General features: G+C 35.7%; 1 protein-coding gene across 1 annotated transcript in view; it reads left to right on the top strand.

The window, feature by feature from the left end:
* Window positions 1–10,514, top strand: part of Bmt2 (base methyltransferase of 25S rRNA 2 homolog) — a 52,666-nt gene extending 42,152 nt beyond the window's left edge. Inside the window, exons 4-5 of the mRNA XM_059257389.1 lie at window positions 6,569–6,683; window positions 8,554–10,514. Coding sequence (XP_059113372.1) covers window positions 6,569–6,683; window positions 8,554–9,183 — 745 coding nt within the window. The 3' untranslated portion in view covers window positions 9,184–10,514. The remainder of the gene's footprint in view (window positions 1–6,568; window positions 6,684–8,553) is intronic.
* The last annotated feature ends 2,845 nt before the right edge of the window (window positions 10,515–13,359 follow it).

Genomic DNA, 13,359 nt, shown 5'->3' with positions numbered 1-13,359 from the left:
AATTTCCATAAAATTCATGCCAGTTGACTTTAACTTTCAGTTATGGGCACATTGAATGTGATGCTGAGAGCTCAGTAGTTCTCTGCTTTGAGTAGTACTCATAAATTTTACTTATCTTTGGCATTATTCTAATTTGAGACCTTGCAAAAAAGTTTAAGTTACAGTGGTATGTAGGGAAAAACATAAACAATTTTTTTAATTGAAAATAAATTTTTTTTCATACAATATATTCTGGTTATGGTGTCTCTCTTCTAACTCCTCTCATATCTCCCCACCCACCCAAATCCACACCCTTTTGCTTTCTCTCTTATTAGAAAACAAACAGGTATCTAAAATAATAATAATAATAATAGATTAAAAACAAACAGAAATAAGATAAAAACAAGTAAGTGAACAGAATAAAAAGAGCCCAAGAAAAAGCACAAAAAACACACATAGACACAGAGACACACATATTTGCAAACACAGAAATCCCATGAAAACACAAAATCAGAAAACACAGTATACAAGCAAAAGACCTGTAGGGTTTAAAAGCCATGGCCACACAAAGCATTATGAGCCACACAGACAGACACAGAATCCCTCCAAAAATACTATTGAATTCATTTTGTCTACTGCTGGGCATGGGCCCTCCCTTAAGTGATTTGTATAACCAGTGAGACTCCAGTGGAGATAACTAATTTTTCCTTTGCAAGTACTTTTCAATTGGAGGTAGCTTCTGGCTAAGTAAGGATCGGGACTTGTGTCCATTTCTCTCCCATCTCAGCACTGGGACCCTATCTAGCTTAGACCTGTGCAGGCCTTGTGTATGCTTCCACAGTCTCTATGAGTTTTTATGTGCATCAGTCCTGTTATATCTAGAAGATCTTGTTTCCTTTGTGTCCTCCATCCCTTCTGGCTCCTACAGTCTCTGCCTCATTTTCAACAGAGTTTCTTGAGCCATAAGGGGAAGGATTAGATGGAGATATCCCAGTTAGGACTGAATTTTCTAAAGTCTCTCACTACACTTTGTCCGTTTATGAGTCTCTGTATTTATGAACTCCAATCTTCAAATATTTTTAATCTATCTAATAAGATCCCTGCAATTGCTTGCAACCTTACTGTTCTGAAAAAATACAGTGTTAATATTGTTTGGAAGAAGTTTGAAAAGAAGGGAAAATCAAGTAAGGAAAGCATACGTGTGTGTGTGTGTGTGTGTGTGTGTGTGTGTGTGTGTGTGTGTGAGAGAGAGAGAGAGACAGAGACAGAGACAGAGAGATCACTTGAGCATGAGAATTTTTAAATACTTATAAGATTCAGGTCTATACAGGATCAGATCTATGTGTATAACCCAGTTTCAGTCAGTGACTCATATTTTAGGTCTAAACCTTCTACAATGAAACTTACGAGACAGCTGTCTCTATTGAAAGTGCTACAGTAGGAATTGAAACTGCAAATTATTAACATACCTATGTGGTTTTTCAGCCCTTCATCTGCCCTTGTTTGTTTTACCACGCTGTTGGAGAGCCTTCCTGTCTCTCCCCAGTGGCTCCCCTGTGTATTACGTAGTTGATGAAGACTCCCTACCTAATTTTGGATTGCCAAAATCAAAGCAGGCATCTTCAGTCATAATGTTTCATCGAATTGTGAGGTGTTTCCCTGCACCAAGTTTTATAATACATTCTGCATTCAATTTATTCTTAGAAAAATAAAGGCCAGTTTCTCAGGATTGAGTAACTGTATGAAAGAATATATGGATATATTTATGGAAGAATACGTACATTTAATTTTAAGAATATCCTTTATGGTTTTGGAGATGATATTACTCTCCGTTTATTATTTATAATTCCCATCTGAACTCAGTTTGGCTCTTTGTATAGAAGGACTTGAGAAAATAATTCAGAAAACAGTGTATTTGTATAGCAATACCCTAAGTTATACTCCTGCTGTGTATAATTGAAGGATAGTGACTGTCTTATCATGTATCTTGAAACCTATGGAATGCTTGGCATACAAATACTCAGCTTTTGTTTAAATAAATGAGAGAATAAACATGGGCAAAGTGAATAAAATAAAGACTTGAGGATAGTTATTTCTGGAAAATGCTATGTTTTAAACTGAAGAGTATTACCAAAGAACTGAACCAAAATGAAGTGTGAGCCTTTAGGTGAAGTGTTAGTGGAAGTACACAAATATGAAGAGCTCTGGATTTTTCTCTCAGTTCTCTAGAGAAGTGATTTTTGGACTTCAACAAAAAGTTATTATATACATTTTCTCTTTAAGCCGTCAATGATAGCGGTCACAGTACAGAGCTTGTAAACTATAAATGTAAGTGTGAATGAGTCAAGTCTTTCAGATGAATTGTCTTCCTCAACCCCAAAACTTCTAAATAATGCTGTTTACCTTAAAAACACTCAAGAGGAAAAACCCATCTCCAAAAATTTCTGTTCTGTTCTGTATTCAGTGTAGGTTCAATTCATACAGTATAATAGCAGTTCCGAAAGTGTGGGGAAGACTCTGGTTCAAAGAATTCATAGTATTGTAAGATTATCCATTCCCTCCTGGTTACAAGACAACTGTTATGTGATGCCAGGCTTTCCCTAGAGCTTAACAGGAGTGCAAAGGTAGGAAAGAACTAGTGAACTCAGTGCCTAGCTCAGGACCACTCTAGGCTTCCTAACTAACCACTGTATTAGATTGTAAAGCTCTACCTGCAGAGATGTTAGAAGTGGCATGATACTCTGCTGTGCCTAGCAAAGCCTCACATAGTTACCGTATGTGTGAAGGAACTCAGTAATTCAATGAGTGTATTCTCTGTTAGAAGAAATTATAAATAAAGATACCACCAGTTCCCAGTTATGTCGGTCTCATGATTGCGTTAACTCTGACTTTATAACATGGGGATGAATTGAGGCTAGAAACAGAAAAAGTTAATACTCTTCTACCCTTCGTTTTCTTGTTACCCTAGAATATCTTTTCAGTCTGTGTACCATTCAGTAAGGTGAAATGCCTGCAAGTGTTGGGAGTAGAATGGAACTCTAAAAACATGGCAAGTGGTTCCAAAGAGATGGAAAATTAAAATGTTGAAGAATTAACTACTCAAAATGCTCTCCTTAAAAAAAAAACAAAAAAAACAAAAACAAAAAAACTATATACTTTTAAAAAACAATGATCCAGTATCAGTATCTACTATTTAGCTTCTTCCTCTAGTAACAACACAATAGTAGATCCAGTTTTACTAGACTTACATTTAACTACCCAGAGTGAAAACAAGATCATTTAAGTATTTGCTTTGAAACTGAAAATGTAAAACACTTTTTTTCTTCCATTGCTGGGAACCAAACCCAAGTTGTTGGGCATGCTAGACTAGTGAGCTACATTCAGCCTCAAAGAAAAATATGTTTATGTTTAGCATATAAGAAACCTTAAGACTTCAGATATATTAATTTTAAAATATGGCAAGTGTGAAAAGAGACCAACTGTGTTAAGAGAAAAAGCAATAAATAATTTTAAAAGTATAGGCATATTTGTGGTAGTGAGAGATCTGTACATCCATAAAAATTACTAGTATTCCTGCTAACTATGCCTCCTTTTAAGAAATTATGTCCATTGCTCAGACTTACTTTCAGGACAATGAAACAACACATTATAGTATACTGCAAGGAAACTAACAGTAGGTTTCTACTATCATTCCTCTGTGGTTTGAATTCCCTTTTGTCCCTTTGGTATCCAACATGATGGACAAGAAGTTGAGCTATCACATACAGAGACTATATTGGGATTGCATTTTAGTCAGGATTTCTTTTAAAAAAAAATCAATGGAATACGCATAGATACATACAATGAGAAGAATTATTTGAAGAAATTGGCCCCATTTTGCCTAGTTTGGAATCTGTCGTGCAGGCCTAGGTTGCTGTGGACCCAGAGAATAGAAGATGCTGCAGATTGAGTCTGGAATCAATCTGAAGGAAAAATTTCTTTTTCTTTAGGCAACTCTGTTCTTTTTCTCTTAGCTTTTGATTGATTGCATGAAACCTGCCCATTTGTAGAGGGCAGTCAGCCTTATTCAGAGTTCTGATATAAATACTAATCTTATCTTTAAGAAATACCTCCATGGTGTCTAGACAGGTATTTGATCAGATATCACAGATGATTTGAAGTTCTGATACTGCCCTCCCACGCTGCCTCATAACTTGGTGTTATTTCTAATATTAGCGGGAAACTTTTTGAATGTCCTTTTTATATAGTCTTATTGTTAACATACCAAGAAAAAGCTTACGCATGCTTCATTAAGTATGTTGCTTTTACAAGTAACTCACTGACATATAATAAGATGTTACTAATTTGAAATTTGTGATCACCAGTAGTTCAACAAAAAGAATTAGCAAATATGCTGAAAATAGAAAGTAGTCCAACAGTATTGTAACTATATATCTACATGCAGTTTTTTGTTCCCTAACTCATCCACGTCTTCACCTGTTAATGCATTTTTAGAGCTAATTTTTTCAAATATTTTCATTCCCTTAATATCAACATAGGATAACACATGTTCAGTAAATTCAGTTGCTTCTTCTTTTTAAGTAAAGGATAATGATATTTTTTATCACTTGATCTGTTAATGTTAATTTTGAGTGTCAAAGAACTTGGCATTCTAGGACATACTTGTAATTGTCATACTTGGGGCTGAGGCAAAAGGATCATGAGTTGAAGGTCATCCTGGGCTAGAGGCCAGTTGGCTGCAGAACAAGTACTAGGTCATCTTGGACTGTATAGCCAGACCCTGCCTTTTAAAAAAAGTGTATGTACCAGACAGTGATTAAACATTAAATAGATTGTCTCATTTTATCCTGCCTATCCCTGTATTACATATTAAAAGACAGAGTTTCTGTTATTTTAATCTCTAATTTCAAAACTCATATGCTTAACTATAGCCTCAAAGAAGGATTAGAACAGTTATTGTTACATATATTTATAGATTCTCATTTGTTCTAACTGGCTGTCATCTAAATATTCAAACTTGCACAAGTATATGCTAGGCATTTCTCTGGTTGTTGGCTAGACTTTTTGCTCTGATTGAGTATTTTGTAACTTATGCCACAAGAATTTGCTGGCTTCTGTCTTCCTTCAGCTAGTGTATTGTCATATTTCAAAGACTACCAATGTAATTCAGTTTACAAGTGATTATTTGCTATAGACATCATCCAGATTCCATGTGATAGTCTTCACCTAGATCAGCCATGGCACAGAAGGTCACCTCTCAAGTTTCCAGAGCAGTTGTTGTCAGTGAGAAGTTTTCTGGCTGTTTGTTGCAGAAACTGACATTTATCTGATTTTTTCTAGTAAGAACAAGTTATATTATAAATTGGGGTGAGGTGGGAAGAGTCCTTTGGAGAAACTGCTAGTCCTCTATACTCCTATAACCCGTTCAGATAAGTTCTTAAAATTACATTTCATTGACAAGAGTTTTTTTTTAATTGGTTTGTATTTTGGGTACTGTCTTGTGTTGTGTGCTATAGTAAAGAAGTGCACTATAGATGATTTGTAGTAAAAAAGATGACTGTCTGTTTGTATAAAATGTTAGCACATCAAGCTCCTAGCTGAATATATAACTCCCTTATTACATTTGTTCTCTAAAACATCACTTTTAGATCTGTAGTTTAAAACTTCTCTGAAATAAATGCTAGAACAAAGTTAGGCAAGTCTCTATACTTTCGCCTTCAAAAAATACCAACATTCTATTCTTACACAATTATTTATGTTCTTTTCCCTCTATTTTTCCAATGTGTACTCATAAATTTTGTAGAGAAAATTATTTTAACATTAGTTAAAGTGGCATATGTTCAAAGTTAAAACAGTCATACTATTTTAATTATTTTTATTTATAATGTAGGGTTGGGACTGACAGAGGCTGTTGTCACTGCCTAGAGCCATATTGAACTTCATTCTGATTAAATTTGCTACCTCATTTTCTGCTAGTTTGGGAAATTACAAATACTTGCATACAATAAGAAAGTTCTCTGATTTAAAGAATATAATGTATTATTTTCCTTTGGTTCATTTAAGTCATTGAGACAAATTAAAGTGAAATCCAAAGATAAATTCTATTGACTATTGAGAATTAGAGTTTATTTTTTCTTATGCAGTAGTTCTCAAGATATATTGTATGGGTTTAAGACACTTTTGGAGTCTTTGCTAAAGAAAAATTATTTTCACAAAGTTACCATTTGTTTTGTTTGTTTTTTACTTTCTTCTGTGAGAGTAGTGTTTTCTGAGTCTTTCTTCCTGGCAGGAATACTGCAGAATCTTAAATGCTCAGACAGCTGTTGGAATCCACTGTATGCCAGATACTAAACGGATCAAGAAATAGAAAACATTGCCTCACGTTTTACAGCCATTTTGAAACGGTTTTTATATAAAGATTATTTTTGTTTTACCATAGAATGCGTAGATGTAACCACATCATCAGCATTTCTTCAAGCCCTCCTCCTAGGACACAAGCTAATAATCCACGTGATAATCTTCATTCTCATGTGTGAATTCCAACTGTGTTATTTTCAGCTTGCTTTTTAAAGCATGTGTCTGTTTCCAGGTTGCTTCAAGCCTCTGAAAAGATCAGATTGCTTGATGTTGGCAGCTGCTTTAATCCGTTTCTGAAGTTTGAAGAATTTCTAACCGTTGGCATAGATATTGTACCTGCTGTAGAGGTATGTGGTTTTATTTACAAACTTGATTTTTTTTTTACATGTATCTTTAAAAAGGAAAAGCACTATCTTTACATTCTTAAAATAGCAAAGATATATTTCCTGTCTACCAACTAGTAAATCATTTCTATTCAAAACTAAATACATATTCTGAAAATGTTCTGCATTTAGCTAACTAATATTAACATATTTTCTTTGTTCTGTTCCTTCTTTATATCTAGAAAGCCAGGATTTAGAAGTAGGCTATAGTAAAATCATTGTGATTTAAAAATCTGTAGGTTACAAAGATGTCTTTGTAAACATCTTTGTTGCAAAGAGTAAATAATACAAAAGGTAAGTGTATTGCTTAGGGTCCATAGTTTTCTGCCTCTGAACAACATATACAAAGATTCTCCTGCCTTAACCTCCCATCTTACTATAGGGGTGCTGAGATTCTAGCTGTGTGCATTGCTTTTTATATGAGCTCCAGGGGATCAAACTCAGGCTATCAGGCTTTCAGGGCAAGTGTTTTTATCCATGGAGCCATCTCCCAAGCCCTGCACTACTTTCTTATTTCATATTTCTGTAGCATTTTAGTGTCCAGCCAAATATGAAATATTTATTTCTTTGTTTGTTGTATTCTCCTTACTCATTTGATAGTGTTAATTAAATTTAATGAGTAATTTGCTTCAAGGCAGGAATTAACTTCTTAATAGAATAAAAGTAGTGTCAGTACCATTTTTAAATGTTTGATGAACTTTAAAGAACGTTAGCATCATTCTGCATATAGAAAGTTCATAAATCTTCCTGCATTATCTGTCAGTTACCTTTCTGTCACTGACAAAGTACTTGACAAAGGCAGATTTAGGAGGTCAAGTTATTTTTGTCTCACGATGTCAGAGGTTGCAGTCAGCTAGCTTATTCATTCTGAGCCTGAGGCAAGGCCGACTCCTCAGATACAGAGATAGAGATGGACACAGAAACAGCATCCATTGCCTGGAACTAGGCTTCAGCTCCTACAGTTTCTGTCTCCTCCCAATAGTCCATTCACCCGGGAACTCATCACCTGATCAGTCCACTAATGTGTCACTTGGAGGTTTCAGTCTCCTCCCTCCCTCCTGACATCCAGGATGTGAGTTCTAGCAGCAGGTTTGTAAGCCTGGAGCATACATTCTTTGCTAAAGAATTCAGTTACAAACTGTGTAACAATTACCAACTCTGATCATCTCCTTAGAAGTTCTTTTTTTTTTTTTCTTATTTGGCTAACTGTTGATAATAAACTATAAATATGCCTAACATTAGAAATGAATCATTCCTGTATGTTCTTATCCAAATTAAATTCTAAATAAGCATCAGTTTTAAAAAGGTGCTTTAAATTATTTTTAATTTTGAGAGTGTGCATGTATTTGTTTGCATGTGTAGAATGATGATTAGAAATTACGGGGGCTTAATTAGTGAAAATTTTTAAGTTTAGGTGAGAACGGCACGGTGGTACACACATATAATCCCAGCACTTGAAAGGAGGAGACGGATTCAGGAGCCCTGAGTTAGCCTTGACTTTGAAGTTTAAGACTACCCTTGACCACAGGAGATCCTGTCTCAAAAAAACAAAAAATAATGGAAGAAAAGAAAATCTGTGTAGAGTTAGAAGGAAAAGGTCGTCATTACTGAGTTCTATCGAAAAGCTGTGAGATGTTAAATATTGTGGTGTGAAACTTATGTTACAGGTTGAACATATTCTTGAAACTGTTTTTGTTTTTTTCTTTTCTGAGACAGGATCTCATGTCACCCAGGCTAGCTTCCAACATACACGGTCCTGAGTACTGGGATTACAGGCATGCATACAACACTTTGAAATTCTTAACATGCCTTCGTTGTTGTTTTCTTTCTACAGAGTGTGTACAAGTGTGACTTCCTGAACCTGCAGCTTCAGCAGCCACTCCAGCTTGCACAAGACGCTATAGATGCTTTTCTGAAGCAGCTGAAAAATCCTATTGATTCTCTTCCTGGAGAACTTTTCCATGTGGTTGTTTTCTCTCTCCTCCTGTCCTATTTTCCGTCACCCTACCAGCGATGGATTTGCTGCAAGAAAGCCCATGAGCTGTTAGTGCTGAATGGCTTATTGCTCATCATCACCCCCGATTCCTCCCATCAGAACCGGCATGCTATGATGATGAAGAGCTGGAAGATTGCTATAGAATCCCTGGGCTTTAAGCGCTTCAAGTATTCAAAATTTTCTCATATGCATCTCATGGCTTTTAGGAAAACCTCCCTTAAAACAACCAGTGACTTGGTTAGTAGGAACTATCCAGGGATGTTATATATTCCTCAAGATTTCAACAGTGTAGAAGATGAGGAGTATTCTAATCCTTCTTGCTATGTTCGATCAGATGTAGAAGACGAACAGCTAGCATACGGTTTCACAGAGCTCCCTGATGCTCCTTATGACTCAGATTCTGGGGAAAGTCAAGCCAGCTCTATTCCATTCTATGAGCTAGAGGATCCCATCTTACTTTTAAGTTAATGTAAAGGCGAAAAGCCCTTCTAGTCCAGACTCCTAAACTAACTGCTTACACTAATCAGAATACTAACATGAACTCAGTATTTAAAGCCTGGTTTGCAGAGAAGAAATGCAAACGTTTACAGAGTTTGCTATTTTTTTCTACTTCTGGATTTCAAAATTTATTCTTATATAGGAAGCTTAAAGTTTCATGCAGAGTGACTTTGTCTTAGCAGAAACCACTGTTCCTTTAGCATTTTGCATTAAGATTTTAAAAGGTACCTCTTTTCTCTATAGTGCTGTTGTGAAGTCTAATGTACTGTGCATTTTCCTTTTTAGTCCAGTGTTGACTTTATACCATTGTCCTGAGGAACCTTAAGATGTGTAGAAAGCTGTAGATTGCACTTTGATGACTCACAAGTTAAATATTTCACACATAGGCTGGTTTAGTTGTTCATGGTACACTTTTCTTTTAAATTGTTACCTATTACAGAAAACATTTTCTACTCAGTTTCATCTACTGATACAGTATTTCTGAACTTTTTGAAATTGGTGACAACTCTTAATATTAAGCTCATTTGGAAACATTAGACATTGGAAGAGACATTTCCCGAAGTATGTTCTAATTTCATTAACACAGCACAGCAAACACCATTGCCAAAGTAATATTTCCATGACTTTCTTACTGATTTAGGCTTTGGTGTTCAGTCTGTTTTACCTGTGAAAGTTCATTTTTATTTTTTAAAACTTAGAGTGCATTTATAAAATTTTCTGTTTAAGCAAGGAGCAATGTCTAATACTCAATACTGACTGAGACCACCTTTGTGAAAGGGTTTGCACTTAGAAGAGTATATTCTATTGAGACCAGCTCTGACAGGGTCCTTACCTGTCCATTAAGGCACTGCTGCACTACAAGTTTGGAATTACATGAACGTTTTTGAAATTAACCCTCTACTGATAATCTCGTAGAATGGTCTTGACCTTTTAATATCCTAATTTCTTTCTAAGCCCTAGCAGATAATTTTCTGTGACTATATAAACAATTAGTTGGCTGTGGGAAATTTCCCTTTCCACATTGATAAATGCCTTTCTGTGTTTCTGAATCAGAAGCAAGTGATTAACGAGAAATATATGTCCAAACAAGACAAGTTTAAACAGTTAAAAACATATAGTCCACATTGTCTTGTCAGCCAGCAATTGTCATGTAAACTATCATTTTTAAGAGTGCCACTGTGTGGATTTTTTTCAAGTGGTTATTACATTAAAATTACCTCATACTGAGGTTTTTGCACTGAAATATAACAGTTTCAGATTTCATGGTTAATGGTGTGTGTGTGTGTGTGTGTGTGTGTGTGCGCGCGCAAGCGTGTGTGCAAGCGTGTGTGCCTGTGCGCACGTGTGCATGTGTGTATTTTTAAAAGGAAACTTGCATTTTCAGTAGTTAATCCTAAATTTCATAAACTGCACTTCTTTACTCTGGTAAACTGATGTTTTTGTGCTTATTGTGAATTGCTATAGTTAACTTTGAATGTCAAATTTTATTTAGAAATACATAAACTTACCCTTTAAGATAGGTTCATTGTGTATATCCAATATTTCAAGTTCAGTTTCACATGCTAAATTAATGAAAGTAACATGATTATAACTAATTTTAGAAAGGTCAGTTGTGTAAATGCAATAAACATTGGTTGTTCAAATATGCCATAAGTAACTTGAAATTTTTCATTTGCTTTCAATAGCATACAGTTCTATAATTATTAGAGTTGATATTTCTTTTCATTTAGGCACTACAGGATAATATCTTAGAGCTCCCTCAAAAGAAAAGACAAAGAATGAAAACGCACTGTATTCAGGATAAAATAAAACTATGTTTTGGTAGCATCCCTCCTACCATACTCTCTTGTTTTATTTACTAATTACAATTCTAAGAGCAAAGAAAACAATACACCAAATGAAATTGCTTTGAAAGTAAATGAAACAGTGCTTTGCAAAGTTGATCTAGGTATGACCTACAGCAAAAAATGTTGGTGCTATACATTCTTCTGATTGTTTACTGATGTTGAGTCTGCTTTTTCCAAGGTGTGCATGATGTATTTTAAGTAGTACTTAAAAATATCTCTTTATAAGAACTACTACCACTTAGTATAAATATGTTTGATGTTATATCATTTGTTACTGTAAACTCAGCTTACTCAAATTAGAACTTACGCCAATACGTATTCCACAAGGCCAGTTGAAGGTGTAAGTGCTGAAACATGAGCACTCATTGGGTTGGGGCCAGATTATATAAGCAATGACCAGTGAAGTTAGTAGGGCCTCTCGATATTGTATGGGTACGTTAAAAATGGTTTCACATGGATATAAATAATTTAAGGGACTTGCCGTCCCATTTACAACAATCCCTCCAAAATAATTCCTTATTTCAAAAACAGACGATAATCATGTGGTTGGTTGGGCTCATCGGGATTGTAAACAGATCATGTCCTTTTTATCATAGTTGCAAAGTGGTTGGAGGTAGTATACCTGAAAATGTACGTCTGTGTTTGTTGTATTTTTTCACATTTTGTGAACAAAGCACATTTATTAAAAAATTTAAATTTTCTAATATTCTTTGTCTGTTGCTTGTAAACTGAAAGGCTTTTTTGTTGTTGTTTTTGGTTTTTGGTTTCTGGTTTTTGGAGACAGGGTTTCTCTGTGTAGCCCTAGCTGCCCGGGAACTTGCTCTGTAGAGCAGGCTGGCCTCACATGCAGAGATCTGCCTGCCTCTGCTTCTCATGTGCTGGGATTAAAGGTGTACACCACCACTGCCCAGCAAGGCTTTTGATCTTTGGTATGTTTCACTAAAAAATTTGAAAGCTGGTTGGCAATTTAGAATTTGGCTCATCTTGTCAAGTCCCTTTGTATCATAAATTCACTCCGGAGATCCAGAGAGTGCAGGTGATTTCCAGTTAACAAACACTGCCATGTTCTTCATGAAATACCATCAGACATTCTTATTAAGTATACGTCCACCATATGTCATTGATTCTCAAAATGAAATGTGATGGCAGTTGTTATAGTTAAGTATATCTGTCCCTTTAGGCCAGTGTTCAGCTTTCTCATGAAAGATTTTTAATTGAACAATTAAACAATTGTATTTTACTATGTACAATATGCTGGGGAAACAGCAGGCATGGGACTGACCATAGTCCCCTGGCTTTCTTGGCACTTATAATACAATGGAAAAGTCAAGCATCCTTGTACCATCTTTCTGCGTGAGGAACGACTGCTTACTGATCCTATAGGTTTTCTGCTTTAGCTTAGAATCCTGCGTTTATTTCCCAGAAGTGCAACAGGAGTTGTGGGGCAGAAGGTTTTAAACACTCACAAACACATGCACACAAGCACAAGAACTGTTCAGCAAATAGCATTGCTCAGCACTCCAGAAAAGCACAAGCTAAATAGAAAATCTGATTGTAAAAGAAATAAAAACACACTGGAGCACTTGTCCATTTCCCCCAATTCCTTGAGTTCAGTACAGCAGTGACACTCCTCAGTAAGTAGTCAGTGGAGGGTAGATTTAAGATTTGGGCTGGGAAGATAGCTCAGGGAGAGAATGTGCTTAGCATGTACAAGGCCCTAGCTTCAATCTCCTGCACTACATTAATAAAGCGCCAGTGTTTCACATTATTACATAACAAAGGTAGAAACTCTTATAGTATCTATAGTAGTCAATGGGGAAAAAATCACATGATCCACTGTGAACACTAACCCCTGACAGTATCAGTCTTTGTATTGTGCAGTGCCCAGAGGATAGGCATTTTACCATAGCCAGCAGTTGCAGTAACTTTTAGGCCTTCCCTATAAGTGTTATAAAGGAGAGAAGTTTCCTAAACAATGCTCATGCCTCGATAGAGAAATGCAAATTTCAACAATTGGAAAGTATTTGACTTAGCTTTAACTTTGATTTGAATGTAGTATCCTTAAATTGAATGCTTTATCCTAAAAATAGGTTCACAATTTCAGTGGCTCACTGTGTGTTTTGAGGTTTGTTTTGTTGGGGGGTTTGTCTGTTGTATTTATTTCCTTTTATTGAAACAACCTTACCATGTAGTCTAAGATGGCCTCAAACTCCCAGAAATTCTCTGGCCTTGGTCTCCTAACTCTTGGAATTGCAGGCATGAGCCACCACACCTGCCTTGTTTGTCAAGATAATATTCC

Source organism: Peromyscus eremicus, chromosome 3 (genome assembly GCF_949786415.1).
Source record: "Peromyscus eremicus chromosome 3, PerEre_H2_v1, whole genome shotgun sequence".
Taxonomy (NCBI): Eukaryota; Metazoa; Chordata; class Mammalia; order Rodentia; family Cricetidae; genus Peromyscus; species Peromyscus eremicus.
Note: the sequence above shows the minus strand (reverse complement) of the source record. Positions and strands in the feature narration are given on the sequence as shown.